This window comes from Oncorhynchus kisutch, unplaced genomic scaffold (assembly GCF_002021735.2).
Source record: "Oncorhynchus kisutch isolate 150728-3 unplaced genomic scaffold, Okis_V2 scaffold807, whole genome shotgun sequence".
In the NCBI taxonomy this organism is placed as follows: Eukaryota; Metazoa; Chordata; class Actinopteri; order Salmoniformes; family Salmonidae; genus Oncorhynchus; species Oncorhynchus kisutch.
This window is the reverse complement of record NW_022262752.1, coordinates 43,725-66,865: the sequence shown is the minus strand read 5'-3', so window position 1 is coordinate 66,865 and position 23,141 is coordinate 43,725. Positions and strand designations below refer to the sequence as shown.

At 43.4% G+C, this 23,141-nt stretch overlaps 1 protein-coding gene across 3 annotated transcripts; it reads left to right on the top strand.

The window, feature by feature from the left end:
• Window positions 1-10,199: 10,199 nt before the first annotated feature.
• LOC116362190 (vacuolar protein sorting-associated protein 13B-like) lies at window positions 10,200-22,713 on the top strand. Of its 3 annotated transcripts, none has more exons than XM_031816501.1 (3): window positions 10,200-10,332; window positions 13,645-13,798; window positions 20,928-22,713. In XM_031816501.1, the coding sequence occupies exons 2-3, from the start codon at window positions 13,652-13,654 to the stop codon at window positions 21,111-21,113; spliced, it is 333 nt and encodes a 110-aa protein (XP_031672361.1). In that variant the 5' UTR covers window positions 10,200-10,332; window positions 13,645-13,651; the 3' UTR covers window positions 21,114-22,713. The 3 variants fall into 3 exon arrangements, with proteins under 3 accessions (XP_031672361.1, XP_031672359.1, XP_031672360.1); XM_031816499.1 differs by having other exon boundaries at window positions 10,201-10,332; window positions 13,640-13,798; XM_031816500.1 differs by having other exon boundaries at window positions 10,208-10,313; window positions 13,640-13,798.
• The last annotated feature ends 428 nt before the right edge of the window (window positions 22,714-23,141 follow it).

Here is a 23,141-nt window from a genome sequence, read left to right as displayed (position 1 = left end):
ACTACCCACGCTCCATCTATAAACTCCTAGTAATGTGTTGTAGTAACTACCCACGCGCCATCTATAAACTCCTAGTAATGTGTTGTAGTAACTCACACGCTCCATCTATAAACTCCTAGTAATGTGTTGTAGTAACTACCCACGCGCCATCTATAAACTCCTAGTAATGTGTTGTAGTAACTCACACGCTCCATCTATAAACTCCTAGTAATGTATTGTAGTAACTCACACGCTCCATCTATAAACTCCTAGTAATGTATTGTAGTAACTTATAGTGCAGAAAATAACATTGCATAAATACAACTATCTTGGCCTAAGCAACATGTAGACCTATTTGAGAATGACTCTGAGTATTACTACAGTAGTATTATTATTGGTGTTACTATCATGGTGTTAGTATTATTACAGTAGTATTACTACAGTGGTATTATCACAGTAGTATTACCACAGTAGTATTATTACAGTAGTATTATTACAGTAGTATTACCACAGTAGTAGTATTACAGTAGTATTATTACAGGAGTATTATTACAGTAGTATTACTACAGTGGTATTATCACAGTAGTATTACTACAGTAGTATTACTACAGTGGTATTATCACAGTAGTATTATTACAGTAGTATTACTACAGTAGTATTATTACAGTAGTATTATTACAGTAGTATTATTACAGTGGTATTATTCCAATAGTATTATTACAGTAGTATTACCATAGTATTATTACAGTAGTATTATTACAGTAGTGGTATTACAATGGTATTACTATAGTAGTATTATTACAGTAGTAGTATTACAGTAGTAGTATTACAGTGGTATTATTACAGTAGTAGTATTACAGTAGTAGTAGTACAGTAGTAGTATTACAGTAGTAGTAGTACAGTATTATTATTACAGTAGTAGTATTACAGTAGTATTACTACAGTAGTAGAATTACCACAGGAGTAGTATTATTGTTGGTGTTACTGTCATGGTGTGATTAGTAATAGAGTATATTCTAATTATAATATGATCCTATCTATATGACAGCTGACAGTAGTGGTATTATTGTTGGTGTTACTATCATGGCATTAGTATTACTATAGTACTATTATTACAGTAGTATTATTACAGTAGTAGTATTACAGTGGTATTACTACAGTAGCATTACTACAGTAGTAGTATTACAGTAGTGGTATTACAATGGTATTACTATAGTAGTATTATTACAGTAGTAGTATTACAGTAGTAGTATTACAGTGGTATTATTACAGTAGTAGTATTACAGTAGTAGTAGTACAGTAGTAGTAGTACAGTAGTAGTAGTACAGTAGTATTATTACAGTAGTAGTATTACAGTAGTATTACTACAGTAGTAGAATTACCACAGGAGTAGTATTATTGTTGGTGTTACTGTCATGGTGTGATTAGTAATAGAGTATATTCTAATTATAATATGATCCTATCTATATGACAGCTGACAGAGGCTCATTAGCCGTTCCATTAGCAGCATTAGCAGCAGGGCAACACGTCATATCTGATATCTTTATCTCCACCATGGCCTCTGATCGCTACTGATCGTTATTATACATGAAAGAACCTGCAAAGTGGGCCCACAGTGGCACGAGGACACGCACAATTACACAGAAGGTTAATTTTTTAAATTGTTTTTATTTATTTAACCTTTATTTAACTAGGCAAGTCCGTTAAGAACACATTTTTATTTACAATGACGGTTCCCAACACATTTCTTATGCAAAATTAAAAACATTTTTTTGGAAAACATGTATTATTATTATAATTATAAATATAATTATTATTGTTATTATTATTATTATTATTATAGATCGAGTATTACAATTATTATTATTAGGATATTGCTATTACACTACTATATAATTGTTAAGTTTTACCAGTAGCCTATCGCCTACTGGTATTCAGTTATAGTATGTCGGCCTGCTTTGCTTTATCTTGGCCAGGTCGCAATTGTAAATGAGAACTTGTTCTCAACTTGCCTACCTGGTTAAATAAAGGTAAAATAAAAAAAATTAATAAATAAATATAATCTTGATTTTCTTAATCGTCTATTTTCATATTGTTCCAGCTCAAGACAATGGTTGAATGTCTGGTTGAATGTCTTTCCACCAATCAGTAAAGAGACAACATCTTTGATCAAGTGTAGACGCAAATAATAATTAACATGAACATAGCTGTTTTTGCTAAGACGTGTCAACTCTTGGAAACGAAATGCGTAAAAGCCTCCAAAGATTTTGTAATTTTCTAGAAAACATATTTTTTGTTTCCACGTCCAAGTGCTCCGGTAAAAACAAGCGTGAGGAAATATATTGTTATCTCTCTCTTTGTCTCTCTCTCTGACTCGCGCGCGCTCTCTCTCTCTCTCTCTCTCTCTCTCATTGTTAAAATATGTTCAGAACAACGTGATCGTTGAACAATAAGAGATAGGGCCTGACTTTTGACCCGGAAGTACTGTTGTAACTCGGTCAAAATGATAGGCCTACCTCCTATTTTCAAATCAAAAGTTTATTGGTCGCATAGGCCTGCACAGATTTGCAGATGTTATCACAGGTGCAGCGAAATGCATAACCTAAAAAATCAACCGCTTTCTATTGGTGCACTGAATTGAGCCCCATTCTACAGCGGTGCAACAGCTGACAGAAGTAGTCATATTCTAGAGCAATATAAAAACAATAACGCAACAGCGACAACAATGGAACCCATCGTGACAATAATCAGAAGCATACTACGGATGGAAGACAACTGGTCCTGTAATCTAGGCCTACCTTTACAATTGGGCCCCACGGGCCTAGTAATAATCGTGTGTATATTAAATCAGGCATTTCATTGATAGGAAATGCGAACAATAATCGACATTTCAATGATGTAAATTAGAATTATGTGATACTATTTTTCTATTTGATCTAGTGTCCTTTTTTAAAAATGATTATAGTCTGTAACCCTTTTGTTTATACGTTTGATAACCAGGAAAACAGGACACGTCATTGTCAACTTAATTTAGAGTTAATGGAACAAATGACCTATAGTGCTTTACTCTTAATAATACTAATAATACCATTACAATAGAACAATATTCTTACAGGTTTTTATTAATATTTGTAAACTATATTTTAGTAATATATATAATAACAAAACACACATTTCGGATTTTAAAAAATTAGGCCAATAAGAATACACTTGAATAATTAAAAACACAACAATTAACTATATATTTTTTCAAAATAAATATTTAACACAACTAACAAACAATTGCTAAGTCGTAAACATGACGTCTGTAACACATCGTAATGTCACCATCCGGGTCTGTTCTTTCAAAAAGAAGTTCGATATTCAAAACACACACACACTGAAAGCTCACGTCATAATCAAAAGCTATATTATGACGACTGCTTGGCAACAAGTGTGCTAAAACTAACCCGAGTAACAAAACCCCTAAACGCTGTATAAGTGAGTTTGACGTTTAATCTGTCTCCACATTTAAAACCCTTCTATGTAACTCCGCTCCGAAGCTTTCCCATTTCCAACAGGGAAAATAACCTTCTTGGGAAGGTTAAGCTGTAGCCTGAAACGCCATGGGGAGCCCGAAGATTTAGGGTGAAACTCGAGGAAAGTCGATCTTAAAAGGAACAAATATAGAGCTGTCCGATGTCCTGCCTGTTGACAGGAGCGTTCACAAACGGGACAGTATTTTCACATATTCTCAGACCTCTTTACCAGTCCATTTGCTATTCATTTCTATTGGTATTATAGCCCTTCGTGTTTTGGAGAAATGTGATTGTTTTTAGTCAAACACTTCAATCCAGTGGGCATATCCTGACTTTATTTGCAGTGACAAAGGGTTTCTAATATTGTGATTGGACATCAAAGGAGCAGCTACATTGACTATTGGCTGGAACCAAATCCTCTCTTTAAATAATTTCAGTGCGAGGACACATGTTAGCACTAAACCCACGCCAAGTCAGTGTACACGTCATCAGGGCTAAGAATGGGAACTCACATGTCTAACTGAAGAGTCAAAAGTTACAGTATATTAGGGCCAGGTTTAGAGCCAGGTTTAGGGCCAGGGTTAGGGTTGGGGCCAGGGTTAGGGTTAGGACTAGGGTTGGGGCCAGGGTTAGGGCCAGGTTTAGGGCCAGGGTTAGGACCAGGGTTGGGGCCAGGGTTAGGGTTAGGACCAGGGTTAGGGTTAGGGCCAGGGTTAGGGTTAAGGCCAGGGTTGGGCCAGGGTTAGGACCAGGGTTGGGGCCAGGGTTAGGACCAGGGTTGGGGCCAGGGTTAGGGCCAGGGTTAGGGCCAGGGTTAGGGCCAGGGTTAGGACCAGGGTTGGGGCCAGGGTTAGGGCCAGGGTTAGGGCCAGGTTTAGGGCCAGGGTTAGGGCCAGGTTTAGGGCCAGGGTTAGGGCCAGGGTTAGGGTTAGGACCAGGGTTAGGGTTAGGGTTGGGCCAGGGTTAGGGCCAGGGTTGGGCCAGGGTTAGGACCAGGGTTGGGGCCAGGGTTGGGGCCAGGGTTAGGACCAGGGTTGGGGCCAGGGTTAGGGCCAGGGTTAGGACCAGGGTTAGGGCCAGGGTTAGGACCAGGGTTAGGACCAGGGTTGGGGCCAGGGTTAGGACCAGGGTTGGGGCCAGGGTTAGGGCCAGGTTTAGGGCCAGGGTTAGGGCTGTGTCCTCACTAGCCTTATCTCACTGAGAGAGGACAACAGCTAAGTGCTCAATAGCCTCACTTACCTCTGACTCTATATATCAACAGGACCTGGCGTTGGACAACCCTAGCTGACACCAGGCCTGTTTATTATGCACCAGACTTTTATTATGGTAATATAACAATAGATACCAGAGACCTTTATTCTGGAATAAATAACAAACTAGACAGGACTATGTTAGTTATACATTTTGTTACAGAAAAGGAACACATATATTTAATTTTTAATTAAAGAGGCAATCAGCATTAGAAACAATAACAAAGCAGCCTCCCCACCTCTGGTTCAGGTAACCAGCTGAGGGAGGAGCAAGGAGAAATGGAACCACTCTCAAATTCATAGACAGAACTGTGGATACAAGGATTGACCATCCATGATATCAACATATGATAGTTTTAACCAGAGGCTATAATAGTTTGTTGACATTTTCTGTGTTGATTTATACATTTTTTTAAACATTTGATTTAACTTTTCTTTAATTGAATAAGTAAACATTGGATTAAAACAAGTTTACAGTGCCTTCAGAAAGTATTCATACCCCTTGACCTTATCCATGTTGTTATATATTACAGCCTAAATCTGAAATGGATAAAATGTGTATCTTTGTTTTGTCTCTGGCCTACCCACAATACCCCAGAATGACCAAGTGGAATTATGCTTTTTGAAATTCTTGAAAAGTAATAAAAATGTCTTGAGTCAATAACTATTAAACCACTTTGTTATGACAAGTCTTAATAAGTTCAGGAGTAAAACATGTGTTTTAACAGGTCATATAACACTCTGTGTGCAATAATAGTGTTCAACATGATTTTATTAATGACTGCTTCATCACTGTACCCCACCACACACATATAATTATCTGTAAGGTCCCTTAGTAGAGCAATGAATTTCCAAAACACAGATTCAACCACAGAGACCAGGGAGGTTTTCCAATGCCTCGGAAAGAAGGCAACCCGTTGGTAGATGGGTTAAAAAAAACAAGCTGACATTGAATATCCCTTTGAGCATAGTGAAGTTATTAATTACACTTTGGATGGTGTATCAATATACCCAGTCACTACCAAGATACAGGTGTCCTTCCTAACTCAGTAGCCGGAGAGGAAGGAAACCACTCTGGGATTTCACCCATTTTTAAATTTTTCAAATGTATTTTTATTTCACCTTTATTTAACCAGGTAGGCTAGTTGAGAACACCTTTATTTAACCAGGTAGGCTAGTTGAGAACACCTTTATTTAACCAGGTAGGCTAGTTGAGAACACCTTTATTTAACCAGGTAGGCTAGTTGAGAACACCTTTATTTAACCAGGTAGGCTAGTTGAGAACACCTTTATTTAACCAGGTAGGCTAGTTGAGAACACCTTTATTTAACCAGGTAGGCTAGTTGAGAACACCTTTATTTAACCAGGTAGGCTAGTTGAGAACACCTTTATTTAACCAGGTAGGCTAGTTGAGAACACCTTTATTTAACCAGGTAGGCTAGTTGAGAACACCTTTATTTAACCAGGTAGGCTAGTTGAGAACACCTTTATTTAACCAGGTAGGCTAGTTGAGAACACCTTTATTTAACCAGGTAGGCTAGTTGAGAACACCTTTATTTAACCAGGTAGGCTAGTTGAGAACACCTTTATTTAACCAGGTAGGCTAGTTGAGAACACCTTTATTTAACCAGGTAGGCTAGTTGAGAACACCTTTATTTAACCAGGTAGGCTAGTTGAGAACACCTTTATTTAACCAGGTAGGCTAGTTGAGAACACCTTTATTTAACCAGGTAGGCTAGTTGAGAACACCTTTATTTAACCAGGTAGGCTAGTTGAGAACACCTTTATTTAACCAGGTAGGCTAGTTGAGAACACCTTTATTGAACCAGGTAGGCTAGTTGAGAACACCTTTATTTAACCAGGTAGGCTAGTTGAGAACACCTTTATTTAACCAGGTAGGCTAGTTGAGAACACCTTTATTTAACCAGGTAGGCTAGTTGAGAACACCTTTATTTAACCAGGTAGGCTAGTTGAGAACACCTTTATTTAACCAGGTAGGCTAGTTGAGAACACCTTTATTTAACCAGGTAGGCTAGTTGAGAACACCTTTATTTAACCAGGTAGGCTAGTTGAGAACACCTTTATTTAACCAGGTAGGCTAGTTGAGAACACCTTTATTTAACCAGGCAGGCTAGTTGAGAACACCTTTATTTAACCAGGTAGGCTAGTTGAGAACACCTTTATTTAACCAGGTAGGCTAGTTGAGAACACCTTTATTTAACCAGGTAGGCTAGTTGAGAACACCTTTATTTAACCAGGTAGGCTAGTTGAGAACACATTTATTTAACCAGGTAGGCTAGTTGAGAACACCTTTATTTAACCAGGTAGGCTAGTTGAGAACACCTTTATTTAACCAGGTAGGCTAGTTGAGAACAAGTTCTCATTTGCAACTGCGACCTGGCCAAGATAAAGCATAGCAGTGTGAACAGACAACACAGAGTTACACATGGAGTAAACAATTAACAAGTCAATAACACAGTAGAAAAAAAAAGCCATGAGGCCAATGGTGACTTTAAAAACAGTTACAGAGTTTAATGACTGTTATAGGAGAAAACTGAGGATGGATCAACAACATTGTAGTTACTCCACAACACTAACCCAATTTACAGAAGGAAAGGAAGGAAGTCTGTACAGAATAAAAATATATTCCAAAACATACTTCCTGTTTGCAACAAGGCACTAAAGTAAAACTGCAAAAAATGTGGCAAAGCAATTCACTTTTTGTCCTGAATACAAAGTGTAATGTTTGGGGGCAAATCCAAAACAACACATTACTGAGTACCACTCTCTGTATTTTCTAGCATAGTGGTGGCTGCATATTACAATTGTATTTAACATGTATTTAACTAGGCAAATCAGTTAAGAACAATTTCTTATTTTACAATGACGCACTATCCCGGTAAATGCTGGGCCAATTGTTCACCACCCTAAGGGACTCCCAATCACAGCCACATGTGATTCAGCCTGGATTCAACAAACAAAACAAATCAGACAATGAATATCCCTTTGAGCATGGTGAAGTTCTCAATTACACTTTGGATGGTGTATCAATACACCCAGTCACTACCAAGAATGACAGGTGTCACCTCTTGCACTGAGATGCAGTGGCTTAGATGGCTGTGCCACTCGGGAGCCTGAGTGTTTAGGGTGTGCTTGTAATTGTTAATGACTGGGGAGGTTGTCAGGATAAAAATAAAAAAACGAATTGGATTTAAGCGCAGGCAAAATCCTAGATGAAAACCTGGTTCAGTCTGATTTTCAACAGACAATGGTGAGATGAATTCACCTTTCAACAGGACAATGGTGAGATGAATTCCCCTTTCAACAGGACAATGGTGAGATGAATTCACCTTTCAACAGGACAATGGTGAGATGAATTCACCTTTCAACAGGACAATGGTGAAATGAATTCACCTTTCAACAGGACAATGGTGAGATGAATTCACCTTTCAACAGGACAATGGTGAGATGAATTCACCTTTCACCAGACAATGGTGAGATGAATTCACCTTTCACCAGACAATGGTGAGATGAATTCACCTTTCACCAGACAAGAACCTAAAACACCAGGATTCTACACTGGAGGTGATTACCAAGACGACAGTGAATGTTCCTGATTGGACGAGTTACAGTTTCGATAAAAATCTGCTTGAAAATCTACGGCCAGACTTGTAAACAGTTGTCTAGAAACGATCAATACCAATTTGACAGATAATAATAATAATGGGTTGTTCAAAGCTCTTAGAGACTTACCCAGAAAGACTAACAGCTGTAATCAATCTTAGAGACTTACCCAGAAAGACTAACAGCTGTAATCAATCTTAGAGACTTACCCAGAAAGACTAACAGCTGTAATCAATCTTAGAGACTTACCCAGAAAGACTAACAGCTGTAATCAATCTTAGAGACTTACCCAGAAAGACTAACAGCTGTAATCAATCTTAGAGACTTACCCAGAAAGACTAACAGCTGTAATCAATCTTAGAGACTTACCCAGAAAGACTAACAGCTGTAATCAATCTTAGAGACTTACCCAGAAAGACTAACAGCTGTAATCAATCTTAGAGACTTACCCAGAAAGACTAACAGCTGTAATCAATCTTAGAGACTTACCCAGAAAGACTAACAGCTGTAATCAATCTTAGAGACTTACCCAGAAAGACTAACAGCTGTAATCAATCTTAGAGACTTACCCAGAAAGACTAACAGCTGTAATCAATCTTAGATACTTACCCAGAAAGACCTGTAATCGCTGCCAAAGGTGATTCTAACATGTATTGACTTAGGGTGTGTGAATTCTTATGTACATGAGATATTTCTGTATTTAATTTTCCAATACATTTGCAGACATTTCTAAAAATATATATTTTTCCACTTTGTCATGATGGGGTATTGTGTGTAGATGGATGAGAATAAAAATCTATTGAATCCATTTTGAATTCAGGGCTGTAACACAACAAAATGTGGAATAAATCAAGGGGTATGAATACTCTCTGAAGGCACTGTATATTTAGGGTCCTGATGGGGTGTGACAGTGGAACTAAGCTCATGAGGCGTTTAGAAGTTATATTCTTCAACAATCAATGGGTACATACCATTAATTTATAAGTCCAAAAATGGATGTAGAAACAGCTGATTGTCCCTTTTTAAATTTATTCAGCTATGTATTTGTCATTACATTTCATGATTAAAAGGACATGAGAGGAATAAGTTGTGTGTGATTTGTAAAGCTACACCTGGAAATAAGGGAGACATTTTAATATGAAATGGAATAAACATCAGAATTCAACAACATGCTCAAGCAGTATGTGGTTTAAATCAGATTATTTTCTTATACTTGAAATCTCCAGAGAAAATGAACATAACAGTAATACAATAATAAATGCATTGATCTATGTGATCTACTATTTTTCATTATATTGTATTGAAATCAGACATTTCCCAGAATTTGCTGGGAGAAGTAATCAACATGTCGACAATGACTAGCAGTTGACACGTGCAGACTAGAATCTAAAGACTAAGCATTCGTTTAAAGATTTCGGCATGATGAACGACACATTTAGCTTTCATTGTTTATTCCTATTCCAAGTACTGGTGCAACATTTGAGACATTTTTATTATAGCCATACATTTTCTACTATTAATCTATTTTAATTTTAATTACTGTATCATGCTAGAATTATAATCAAACCATTCATGAGCTAAATTTAAGAAGTTGACTAGCTACTTGTATGCAGATCATGTAGCCTCAAACCGCAATCGTTTTGTTTCAATTGCGCTTGATAAATGTACACCATTTTGCTCTGAACACAATTCACTATATTTTATGAATGAGACGCGGCAAGGAAAGGGAACCGCGTAAATGTATTGGTTTGGTCCCATCACGGGGGGGAGGGGGCGTGGTGTTTGATACCTAACCAGGAAATGACGACACAGTTAACACGCGGAAGTTCTGTGTTAGTTGACGATGACGTTTCCCTGAGAAAAAAATGTGCCTTGCTTCAGCTAACGGGATGAATTAACTAGTGTGCTACCGAAGAGATTCATTGAAAACTGCAGCAAACACGTAAGGGAAATAATTGAGTGTAAGTAGAGACAGCAGTCGTATATGCTTCGTTTATTTGGCTACTGAAATGGCTAGATATCTAGCTAGGCTAAGGTTAGCAAGCAGGTTAGGACTGGAGCTATCCAACTCAACTGTCATTTGGCTAGCCAACACTTTAGCAGAATGCAACACGGACACCCGTTTATAATAGTCCAATAACTAATCAGCTAGCAAACTAACTCTAACCAGCCCTATTAACTGCTGCTAACTAGGTAGATAACTAATGGTACGTGCCAGGCCCACAAGTTTGCTGAAACTTGCATGCTAATCGTGCTAGCTAGATGGGTTGCATTGAATGGACCCCAATCAACAATATTATGATGTCCTTTTTAAAGGCGCTTCATGGTCAATCCGATGTCTGCATTGGTCGTGCGGTATTTACGGTGATACGGCCTCTGCAGAAGTCATGGCGTTAATACTTGTTGCGCTTCGTAGAGCAGCTGTGGAAGGAAGATGTGAAGGAAGCGAGTTTGTGTTTATACAGGGACTTCCCGCCCTCACCTACAGTCAACCAATCATGTCAATGCGGAACTATACGGAGCCCTCCTCGTTGTTACGAGGTGCCTGGCGAGGTGGTGGCCTCTTATGCCTCCAGAGGCTCAGCAACATGCCTCTCATCATCCATACTGCGCCTCCGACCACATTCCAGATTAAACATAAATTGGATTTAATCCAGATCAAAGCGTCAGTACACATCAGATACACCCATAGAGATAGATAGACCAATCAGTACACATCAGATACACCCATAGAGATAGATAGATAGATAGATAGACCAATCAGTACACATCAGATACACCCATAGAGATAGATAGACCAATCAGTACACATCAGATACACCCATAGAGATAGATAGATAGATAGACCAATCAGTACACATCAGATACACCCATAGAGATAGATAGATAGATAGACCAATCAACCTGCACATGTACTCTACTGTATGCTTATTGTTATTGTTGAATGTAGGGCTATTTTGACCCTTGGTTATTGTTATTACTGTTAATACCGTTGACAATTTTCATTCTCATTTTTATATTGTAAATATCCAAAATAAGCTTTGGCAATATGTACATTGTTACGTCATGCCAATTAAGCTAATTGAATTTAATTGATTGAGGAATCAACTATTAAAAAAAAAAAAATCTGTGCCCGCTGTAGCGTCAGTGACGGCATAGGTAGCGCTATTGAGGCTACAACTCATAGGAATCCCCACCCAGTTGACTACTTTAAAATGGCGGAAGTATTGTGGAAGCCCTTCATGGTGATGCCCATGCTTAAATGGCCACTAGAGGACTCTATCATTCTCTATGTAGTATGGTGGAAGCCCTTCATGGTGATGCCTATGCTTAAATGGCCCTTTGGCCACTAGAGGACTCTATCATTCTCTATGTAGTATGGTGGAAGCCCTTCATGGTGCTGACTATGCTTAAATGGCCCTTTGGCCACTAGAGAACTCTATCATTCTCTATGTAGTATGGTGCAAGCCCGTCATGGTGCTGACCGTGTTTAAATGGCCACTAGAGGACTCTATCATTCTCTATGGCTACACTATCTAGCTACCTGCTAGGCTGTAGTGAGCTGTCACAGTTCAAGTCAATATAATTGTATTTGTCTCATGCTTCGTAAACAACAGGTGTAAAACTAACCATGAAATAGTTACGGCTCCCTTTTCCAACAATGCAGAGTTAAAGATGACAAATAAAAAAATAGTGACACGAGGAATAAATCCTCAGTGAATAACGAATAACAACGTTGATAAACTCTATAGTCTCACTACGTAAGCAATGCAATCTAGCAAATCATCCACACTCAAGTAACATAGATTTGGATACATGAAAAGGCAAAACCACATGATGTTGTGTGAGGTGGTTCGCTGTTGTCAAATAAAGGACGATCTATAACACACATTACCATGTGACTGGTTCTACCAGTTCTCTACAGTCCTGCATCTCTAGCTAGGGCAGTTAGTTTGACTGGAGGGCTTTTTGAAGGGCTGTAGGCATGGCTAGCTAAGGATCGCCCTCGGTTACCAGATATGTTGTTTGGCTAGCTAAGGATAGCCCTCGGTTACCAGATATGTTATTTGGCTAGCTAAGGATCGCCCTCGGTTACCAGATGTTATTTGGCTAGCTAAGGATAGCCCTCGGTTACCAGATGTTATTTGGCTAGCTAAGGATAGCCCTCGGTTACCAGATATGTTATTTGGCTAGCTAAGGATCGCCCTCGGTTACCAGATGTTATTTGGCTAGCTAAGGATAGCCCTCGGTTACCAGATGTTATTTGGCTAGCTAAGGATAGCCCTCGGTTACCAGATATGTTATTTGGCTAGCTAAGGATAGCCCTCGGTTACCAGATATGTTATTTGGCTAGCTAAGGATAGCTCTCGGTTACCAGATATGTTATTTGGCTAGCTAAGGATAGCCCTCGGTTACCAGATATGTTATTTGGCTAGCTATGGATAGCTCTCGGTTACCAGATATGTTATTTGGCTAGCTAAGGATAGCCCTCGGTTACCAGATATGTTATTTGGCTAGCTAAGGATAGCTCTCGGTTACCAGATATGTTATTTGGCTAGCTAAGGATAGCCCTCGGTTACCAGATATGTTATTTGGCTAGCTAAGGATAGCTCTCGGTTACCAGATATGTTATTTGGCTAGCTAAGGATAGCCCTCGGTTACCAGATATGTTATTTGGCTAGCTAAGGATAGCTCTCGGTTACCAGATATGTTATTTGGCTAGCTAAGGATAGCTCTCGGTTACCAGATATGTTATTTGGCTAGCTAAGGATAGCTCTCGGTTACCAGATATGTTATTTGGCTAGCTAAGGATAGCCCTCGGTTACCAGATATGTTATTTGGCTAGCTAAGGATAGCCCTCGGTTACCAGATATGTTATTTGGCTAGCTAAGGATAGCTCTCGGTTACCAGATATGTTATTTGGCTAGCTAAGGATAGCCCTCGGTTACCAGATATGTTATTTGGCTAGCTAAGGATAGCCCTCGGTTACCAGATATGTTATTTGGCTAGCTAAGGATAGCCCTCGGTTACCAGATATGTTATTTGGCTAGCTAAGGATAGCCCTCGGTTACCAGATATGTTATTTGGCTAGCTAAGGATAGCCCTCGGTTACCAGATATGTTATTTGGCTAGCTAAGGATAGCCCTCGGTTACCAGATATGTTATTTGGCTAGCTCAAATTGCTTTATTCAACCTTTTTTTTAAACTATGTGTTGTGCCTTGGAATGACCCCCCCCCCCTTTCTTCCCTGTTGTGTTTGTGGTCCAGGACAGAGGCAGGATGTTGGAGTCCTATGTCACGCCCCTGTTGATGACCTACGTGAACAAATACATCAAGAACCTGAAGCCCTCTGACCTGCAGCTGTCGCTATGGGGAGGAGACGTAGTACTGAGCAAGCTGGAGCTGAAGCTGGATGTCCTGGAGCAGGTATGGATTCATCCTGGAATTAAACTGGAATGAAGCGTATTAACACTGTAATAACACTGTAATAACACTGTAATAACACTGTAATAACACTGTAATAACCCAGTAATAACCTGGCATTAACCTGGTATTAACACTGTAATAACACAGTATTAACACGGTAATAAACCAGTAATAACACGGTAATAACCTGGTATTAACCTGGTAATACCCCTGTAATAACACTGTAATAACCCAGTATTAACACTGTAATAACCCAGTATTAACACAGTAATAACCCGGTATTAACACTGCAATAACCCAGTATTAACACTGTAATAACCAAGTATTAACACTGTAATAACCCAGTAATAGCCCGGTAATAACCCAGTATTAACACTGTAATAACCCAGTAATAACACGGTAATAACCCAGTATTAACACTGTAATAACACGGCAATAACCCGGTAATAACCCTGCAATAACCCTGCAATAACCCTGCAATAACCCTGTAATAACCCGGTAATAACCCGGCAATACCACGGTAATACCCCTGTAATAACCCAGTAATAGCACTGTAATATCACGGTAATAACCCAGTATGAACACTAATAACACGGTAATAACCTGGTATTAACACTGTAATACCCCTGTAATACCCCTGTAATAACACTGTAATACCCCTGTAATAACACTGTAATACCCCTGTAATAACACTGTAATAACCTGGTATTAACACTGTAATACCCCTGTAATACCCCTGTAATAACCCAGTATTAACACTGTAATAACCCAGTATTAACACAGTAATAACCCAGTATTAACACTGTAATAACCTGGTATTAACCCGGTATTAACACGGTAATAACCCAGTAATAACACTGTAATAACCTGGTATTAACACTAATACCCCATGTAATACCCCTGTAATAACCTGGTATTAACACCAATACCCCGATAATAACCTGTAATAACCTGTAATAACTGGTATTAACACCAATACCCTGGTAATAACCTGTAATAACTGGTATTAACACCAATACCCTGGTAATAACCTGCAATAACTGGTATTAACACCAATACCCTGGTAATAACCTGTAATAACTGGTATTAACACCAATACCCTGGTAATAACCTGTAATAACTGGTATTAACACCAATACCCTGTAATAACCCAGTAATAACCTGGTATTAACACGGTAATACCCCTGTAATAACACGGTAATAACCCAGTAATAACACTAATACCGTTTTAATTAAACAGTAATAACCTGGTAATAACACTAATACCTCTGTAATAACACTGTAATAACCTGGTATTAAAACTGTAATACCTCTGTAATAACCTGGTATTAACACTGTAATAACCTGGTATTAACACTGTAATAACCCGGTATTAACACTAATGCCTCTGTAATAACACGGTAATAACCCAGTAGTAACACGAATACCTCTGTAATAACCCGGTAATAACCCAGTAGTAACACTAATACCTCTGTAATAACACGGTAATAACCTGGTAGTAACACTAATACCACGGTAATAACCCAGTAGTAACACTAATACCCCTGTAATAATCCGGTATTAACAAGGTAATAACCTGGTATTAACACTGTAATACCACTGTAATAACACGGTAATAACACGGTAATAACACTTCAATGTCCAGGAATAACTCTTAGTAATGCTATTGACTTTGTATCTGCTCATATGCTGAGGTAACTATGAATGGAGGTCAGGCCAGTCTCAATCTGAGTCTGCTCTTTTCCTGGGGTAACTATGAATGGAGGTCAGGTCAGTCTCTATCTGAGTCTGCTCTTTTCCTGGGGTAACTATGAATGGAGGTCAGGTCAGTCTCTATCTGAGTCTGCTCTTTTCCTGGGGTAACTATGAATGGAGGTCAGGCCAGTCTCAATCTGAGTCTGCTCTTTTCCTGGGGTAACTATGAATGGAGGTCAGGCCAGTCTCAATCTGAGTCTGCTCTTTTCCTGGGGTAACTATGAATGGAGGTCAGGCCAGTCTCAATCTGAGTCTGCTCTTTTCCTGGGGTAACTATGAATGCAGGTCAGGTCAGTCTCAATCTGAGTCTGCTCTTTTCCTGGGGTAACTATGAATGGAGGTCAGGCCAGTCTCAATCTGAGTCTGCTCTTTTCCTGGGGTAACTATGAATGGAGGTCAGGTCAGTCTCAATCTGAGTCTGCTCTTTTCCTGGGGTAACTATGAATGGAGGTCAGGTCAGTCTCAATCTGAGTCTGCTCTTTTCCTGGGGTAACTATGAATGCAGGTCAGGTCAGTCTCTATTGGAGTCTGCTCTTTTCCTGGGGTAACTATGAATGGAGGTCAGGCCAGTCTCTATTGGAGTCTGCTCTTTTCCTGGGGTAACTATGAATGGAGGTCAGGTCAGTCTCTATTGGAGTCTGCTCTTTTCCTGGGGTAACTATGAATGGAGGTCAGGTCAGTCTCTATTGGAGTCTGCTCTTTTCCTGGGGTAACTATGAATGGAGGTCAGGCCAGTCTCTATTGGAGTCTGCTCTTTTCCTGGGGTAACTATGAATGGAGGTCAGGTCAGTCTCTATTGGAGTCTGCTCTTTTCCTGGGGTAACTATGAATGGAGGTCAGGTCAGTCTCTATTGGAGTCTGCTCTTTTCCTGGGGTAACTATGAATGCAGGTCAGGTCAGTCTCTATTGGAGTCTGCTCTTTTCCTGGGGTAACTATGAATGGAGGTCAGGTCAGTCTCTATTGGAGTCTGCTCTTTTCCTGGGGTAACTATGAATGCAGGTCAGGCCAGTCTCAATCTGAGTCTGCTCTTTTCCTGGGGTAACTATGAATGGAGGTCAGGTCAGTCTCTATTGGAGTCTGCTCTTTTCCTGGGGTAACTATGAATGCAGGTCAGGTCAGTCTCTATTGGAGTCTGCTCTTTTCCTGGGGTAACTATGAATGGAGGTCAGGTCAGTCTCAATCTGAGTCTGCTCTTTTCCCACAAGAGGTCACTTGTTCCATCGTCCGGTGGCTAGACATGTGTCACCCTGCCACCTGTCTGTTCCTGCTCAATAGTGACACCCAGGGACAGGGACTGGGATCCCACCAGGGCTGATGTCAAACAGTCTGTGTCCAGTGATTGATGACGCGGCTGTAACTCAAATGTGGATTTTAGTGATCACTTTAGGTAGCCTAGTGGTTAGAGAGGGGGGGGCAGGTAGCATATTGGTTAGAGGGGGGAGGCAGGTAACCTAGTGGTTAGAGAAGGGGGGGGGTCAGGTAGCCTAGTGGTTAGAGAGGGGGGGGCAGGTAGCCTAGTGGTTAGAGAGGGGGGGGGCAGGTCGCCTAGTGGTTAGAGGGGGGGGGGGCAGGTAGCCTAGTGGTTAGGGGGGGGGGGCAGGTAGTCTAGTGGTTAGAGGGGGGAGGCAGGTAGCCTAGTGGTTAGAGGGGGAGGGGGGAGGCAGGTAGCCTAGTGGTTAAAGGGGGGAGGCAGATAGTCTAGTGGTTAGAGGGGGGAGGCAGATAGTCTAGTGGTTAGAGGGGGGGAGGCAGGTAGTCTAGTGGTTAGAGGGGGGGAGGCAGGTAGTCTAGTGGTTAGAGGGGGGGAGGCAGGTAGTCTAGTGGTTAGAGGGGGGGAGGCAGGTAGTCTAGTGGTTAGAGGGGGGGAGGCAGGTAGTCTAGTGGTTAGAGGGGGGGAGGCAGGTAGTCTAGTGGTTAGAGGGGGGAGGCAGTGTAGCCTAGTGGTTAGAGGGGGGAGGGCACGGTAGCCTAGTGGTTAGAGGGGGGGGGGGGGGGGGGGTGGTCGCCTAGTGGTTAGAGGGGGGGGGGGCAGGTAGCCTAGTGGTCTAGGGGGGGGGGGGCAGGTAGTCTAGTGGTTAGAGGGGGGAGGCAGGTAATCTAGTGGTTAGAGGGGGGAGGGCAGGTAGCCTAGTGGTTAGAGGGGGAGGGGGGAGGCAGGTAGCCTAGTGGTTAAAGGGGGAGGCCGATAGTTAGTGGTTAGAGGGGGGAGGCAGGATAGTCTAGTGGTTAGAGGGGGAGGCAGATCGTCTAGTGGTTAGAGGGGGAGGCACGGTAGTTCAGTGGTTAGAGGGGGGAGGCAGGTGAGTCTAGTGGTTAGAGGGGGGGAGGCAGGTAGTCTAGGGTAGAGAGGGGGAGGCAGGTAGTCTAGTGGTTAGAGGGGGGGAGGCAGGTAGTCTAGTGGTTAGAGGGGGGGAGGCAGGTATGTCTAGTGGTTAGAGGGGGGGAGGCAGGTAGTCTAGTGGTTAGAGGGGGGGAGGCAGGTAGTCTAGTGGTTAGAGGGGGGGAGGCAGGTAGTCTAGTGGTTTCGAGGGGGAGGCAGGTAGCCTAGTGGTTAGAGTGGGGAGGCAGGTAGCCTAGTGGTTAGAGGGGGGAGGCAGGTAGCCTAGTGGTTAGAGGGGGGAGGCAGGTAGCCTAGTGGTTAGAGGGGGGAGGCAGGTAGCCTAGTGGTTAGAGGGGGGAGGCAGGTAGCCTAGTGGTTAGAGGGGGGAGGCAGGTAGCCTAGTGGTTAGAGGGGGGAGGCAGGTAGCCTAGTGGTTAGAGGGGGGAGGCAGGTAGCCTAGTGGTTAGAGGGGAGTGGGGAGGCAGGTTAGCCTAGTGGTTAGAAGGGGGAGGCAGGTAGCCTAGTGGTTAGGGGGGGGGGGCAGGCACCCTGGTGGTTAGGGGGGGGAGGCAGGCAGCCTAGTGGTTAGGGGGGGGGGGGGGCAGGTAGCCTAGTGGTTAGAGGGGGGGGGGCAGGTAGCCTAGTGGTTAGAGGGGGGAGGCAGGTAGCCTAGTGGTTAGAGGGGGGAGGCAGGTAGCCTAGTGGTTAGAGGGGGGAGGCAGGTAGCCTAGTGGTTAGGGGGGGGGGGCAGGTAGCCTAGTGGTTAGAGGAGGGGGGGGGGGGCAGGTAGCCTAGTGGTTAGAGGGGGGAGGCAGGTAGCCTAGTGGTTAGAGGGGGGAGGCAGGTAGCCTAGTGGTTAGAGGGGGGAGGCAGGTAGCCTAGTGGTTAGAGGGGGGAGGCAGGTAGCCTAGTGGTTAGAGGGGGGAGGCAGGCAGCCTAGTGGTTAGAGGGGGGAGGCAGGTAGCCTAGTGGTTAGAGGGGGGAGGCAGGTAGCCTAGTGGTTAGAGGGGGAGTGGGGAGGCAGGTAGCCTAGTGGTTAGAGGGGGGAGGCAGGTAGTCTAGTGGTTAGAGGGGGAGGGGGGAGGCAGGTAGCCTAGTGGTTAGAAGGGGGAGGCAGGTAGCCTAGTGGTTAGGGGGGGGAGGCAGGCAGCCTAGTGGTTAGAGGGGGGAGGCAGGTAGCCTAGTGGTTAGAGGGGGGAGGCAGGTAGCCTAGTGGTTAGAGGGGCGAGGCAGGTAGCCTAGTGGTTAGAGGGGGGAGGCAGGTAGCCTAGTGGTTAGAGGGGGGAGGCAGGTAGCCTAGTGGTTAGAGGGGGGAGGCAGGCAGCCTAGTGGTTAGAGGGGGGAGGCAGGTAGCCTAGTGGTTAGAGGGGGGAGGCAGGTAGCCTAGTGGTTAGAGGGGGAGTGGGGAGGCAGGTAGCCTAGTGGTTAGAGGGGGGAGGCAGGTAGTCTAGTGGTTAGAGGGGGAGGGGGGAGGCAGGTAGCCTAGTGGTTAGAAGGGGGAGGCAGGTAGCCTAGTGGTTAGGGGGGGAGGCAGGCAGCCTAGTGGTTAGGGGGGGGAGGCAGGCAGCCTAGTGGTTAAGGGGGGGGGGGGGGGGGCAGGTAGCCTAGTGGTTAGAGGAGGGGGGGGGGGGGGCAGGTAGCCTAGTGGTTAGAGAGGGGGGAGGCAGGTAGCCTAGTGGTTAGGGGGGGGAGGCAGGCAGCCTAGTGGTTAGGGGGGGAGGCAGGCAGCCTAGTGGTTAAGGGGGGGGGGGGGGGGCAGGTAGCCTAGTGGTTAGAGGAGGGGGGGGGGGGGGGGGCAGGTAGCCTAGTGGTTAGAGGGGGGAGGCAGGTAGCCTAGTGGTTAGAGGGGGGAGGCAGGTAACCGAAAGGTTGCTGGATCGAATCCCCGAGCTGACAAGGTAGAAATCTGTTGTTCTGTCCCCGAGCAAGGCTGTAAACCCACAATTCCCTGTTAGGCCGTCATTGTAAACAATATATTTTTCTTAACTGACATGCCTAAAGGTTAAATCAAAATATAAAACCCAGAATGAAATCAGGGCCTAAAGGTCTAAATATGGTTCCCCATTTATATACAGAAGGTTTCCTGTTGACTTCTTCTTCTTGTTCAGAAGTCAGAAGAGATCCTACCCTCATGTCTGGTCAGTTGTCCACAGATGATCTCCTGTAGAGATCCTACCCTCATGTCTGGTCAGTTGTCCACAGATGATCTCCTCTAGAGATCGTACCCTCATGTCTGGTCAGTTGTCCACAGATGATCTCCTCTAGAGATCCTACCCTCATGTCTGGTCAGTTGTCCACAGATCATCTCCCGTAGAGATCGTACCCTCATGTCTGGTCAGTTGTCCACAGATGATCTCCTGTAGAGATCCTACCCTCATGTCTGGTCAGTTGTCCACAGATCATCTCCCGTAGAGATCCTACCCTCATGTCTGGTCAGTTGTCCACAGATCATCTCCTGTAGAGATCGTACCCTCATGTCTGGTCAGTTGTCCACAGATGATCTCCTGTAGAGATCCTACCCTCATGTCTGGTCAGTTGTCCACAGATGATCTCCCGTAGAGATCGTACCCTCATGTCTGGTCAGTTGTCCACAGATGATCTCCTCTAGAGATCGTACCCTCATGTCTGGTCAGTTGTCCACAGATGATCTCCTGTAGAGATCGTACCCTCATGTCTGGTCAGTTGTCCACAGATGATCTCCTGTAGAGATCGTACCCTCATGTCTGGTCAGTTGTCCACAGATGATCTCCTGTAGAGATCGTACCCTCATGTCTGGTCAGTTGTCCACAGATGATATCCTGTAGAGATCGTACCCTCATGTCTGGTCAGTTGTCCACAGATGATCTCCTGTAGAGATCGTACCCTCATGTCTGGTCAGTTGTCCACAGATGATCTCCTGTAGAGATCGTACCCTCATGTCTGGTCAGTTGTCCACAGATGATCTCCTGTAGAGATCGTACCCTCATACCCTACATCCCTTAGCATTGCCAGACCCAGGCTCCAACCCACTGAGCCAATGCAGTGACTTATTTAATTGTATTCTCTCTTTCTAGGAGCTGAAACTGCCCTTTACCTTCCTGAGCGGTCACATCCATGAGTTGCGTATCCACGTCCCCTGGACCAAACTGGGCTCCGAGGCCGTGGTCATCACCATTAACACCATGGAGTGTATCCTCAAACTGAAGGACGGAGCACAGGTTGGTACCACTGGGTTTGATATATATACAGGAGCCCACTGATGATCAGTGCACTGCAGACAAGTGCAGTACTCCAATTTAGTGCATACTATCATGGCATTCCGAAGCTGGTGTGTATTCCTGAGACCTACAGTCTTGCTGTATCACTGAAAGAAGTTCAAGCCTTCCTTCGATATCTTAAGGGGAGAGGTTTTTACATGACCCAAGTTAGAATCCCTGTCATATAACGTTCCACAGGAATAGACTTGGTTTAAATCGTATCGTTGGTTTCTTCCCGATCCAAATTCCTTTCTAGACTCCTCTACCCAGAACCCCCTCTGTCTCCTCAGCACATTCTAGACTCCTCTACCCAGAACCCCCTCTGTCTCCTCAGCACATTCTAGACTCTGTGTGAAGGTGTCAACTAACTCTCAGGCTGTTTTTAGGTTTTTAGAGCAGGGCTGAGTGATGTCAACTAACTCCCTGGCTGTTTTTAGAGCAGGGCTGAGTGACGTCAACTAACTCCCTGGCTGTTTTTTAGAGCAGGGCTGAGAGATATCAACTAACTCCCAGCAGGGCTGAGGGATGTCTACTAACTCCCTGGCTGTTTTTAGAGCAGGGCTGAGTGATGTCAACTAACTCCCAGGCTGTTTTTTAGAGCAGGGCTGAGTGATGTCAACTAACTCCCTGGTTGTTTTTAGAGCAGGGCTGAGTGATGTCAACTAACTCCGTGGCTGTTTTTAGAGCAGGGCTGAGTGATGTCAACTAACTCCGTGGCTGTTTTTAGAGCAGGGCTGAGTGATGTCAACTAACTCCCTGGCTGTTTTTAGAGCAGGGCTGAGAGATATCAACTAACTCCCAGCAGGGCTGAGTGATATCAACTAACTCCCAGCAGGGCCGAGTGATGTCAACTAACTCCCAGGCTGTTTTTAGAGCAGGGCTGAGTGACGTCATGGTCTCTGTACAGTTGGTTTGTTATATTCTCGTCAGGTTTTCTAGAAGCTGTTGGGGGAATGAAAGAGGGGTTGGCCGCTGCTTTAAAGGTGCTCTTCAATGACGAGCACATTGGGGACCTCAAGGATGACAGTGTCCTCCCATGTTATTCACCCTGCCAGAAGGAAACAGCCTGCAAATGCTCTTTTTAATGTCTCTGTAAATGTGGCTGGGCTTATTTCTTAGCATCAGGCAGAGAGATCAGTAGTTTTAAGTAGTAAACGGCTGTTTAAAAATAAATAAAAGTGTCTGTCTTTTGTGAGTTTGGTTGTACAACTTCAAGCCAACACAATTGCTCACACTGCTCAGCAAATGTACTTTTCAGAACGAGGACTGATCGCCAGTGACCAGAAATATTCAGAGAGCGTCTCGGATTATAGTGTTGCTGGTTAGGCCTAATTCCACCACTAGTATTTTTACTATTGAACCGTAAAATGTCTTTGGCAAGTGACTAAAACTAGAGTTCAAAGCTGTGTATTGTTAGTCAGTAGTGACATTTTACTGGGCTCACTTGTTACATGAACTGTACCTTCCAAATGGCACCCTGTTCCCTACATAGTGCTGTACTTTTAATCAGAGCCTTGGGCTAAAGTAGTGCACTACATAGGGGAAGAGGGTTCCATTTGGTCCTGGTCTAAAGTAGTGCACTACATAGGGGAAGAGGGTTCCATTTGGTCCTGGGCTAAAGTAGTGCACTACATAGGGGAAGAGGGTTCCATTTGGTCCTGGTCTAAAGTAGTGCACTACATAGGGGAAGAGGGTTCCATTTGGTCCAGGTCTAAAGTAGTGCACTACATAGGGGAAGAGGGTTCCATTTGGTCCTGGGCTAAAGTAGTGCACTACATAGGGGAAGAGGGTTCCATTTGGTCCAGGTCTAAAGTAGTGCACTACATAGGGAAGAGGGTTCCATTTGGTCCTGGTCTAAAGTAGTGCACTACATAGGGGAAGAGGGTTCCATTTGGTCCTGGTCTAAAGTAGTGCACTACATAGGGAAGAGGGTTCCATTTGGTCCAGGTCTAAAGTAGTGCACTACATAGGGAAGAGGGTTCCATTTGGTCCTGGTCTAAAGTAGTGCACTACATAGGGGAAGAGGGTTCC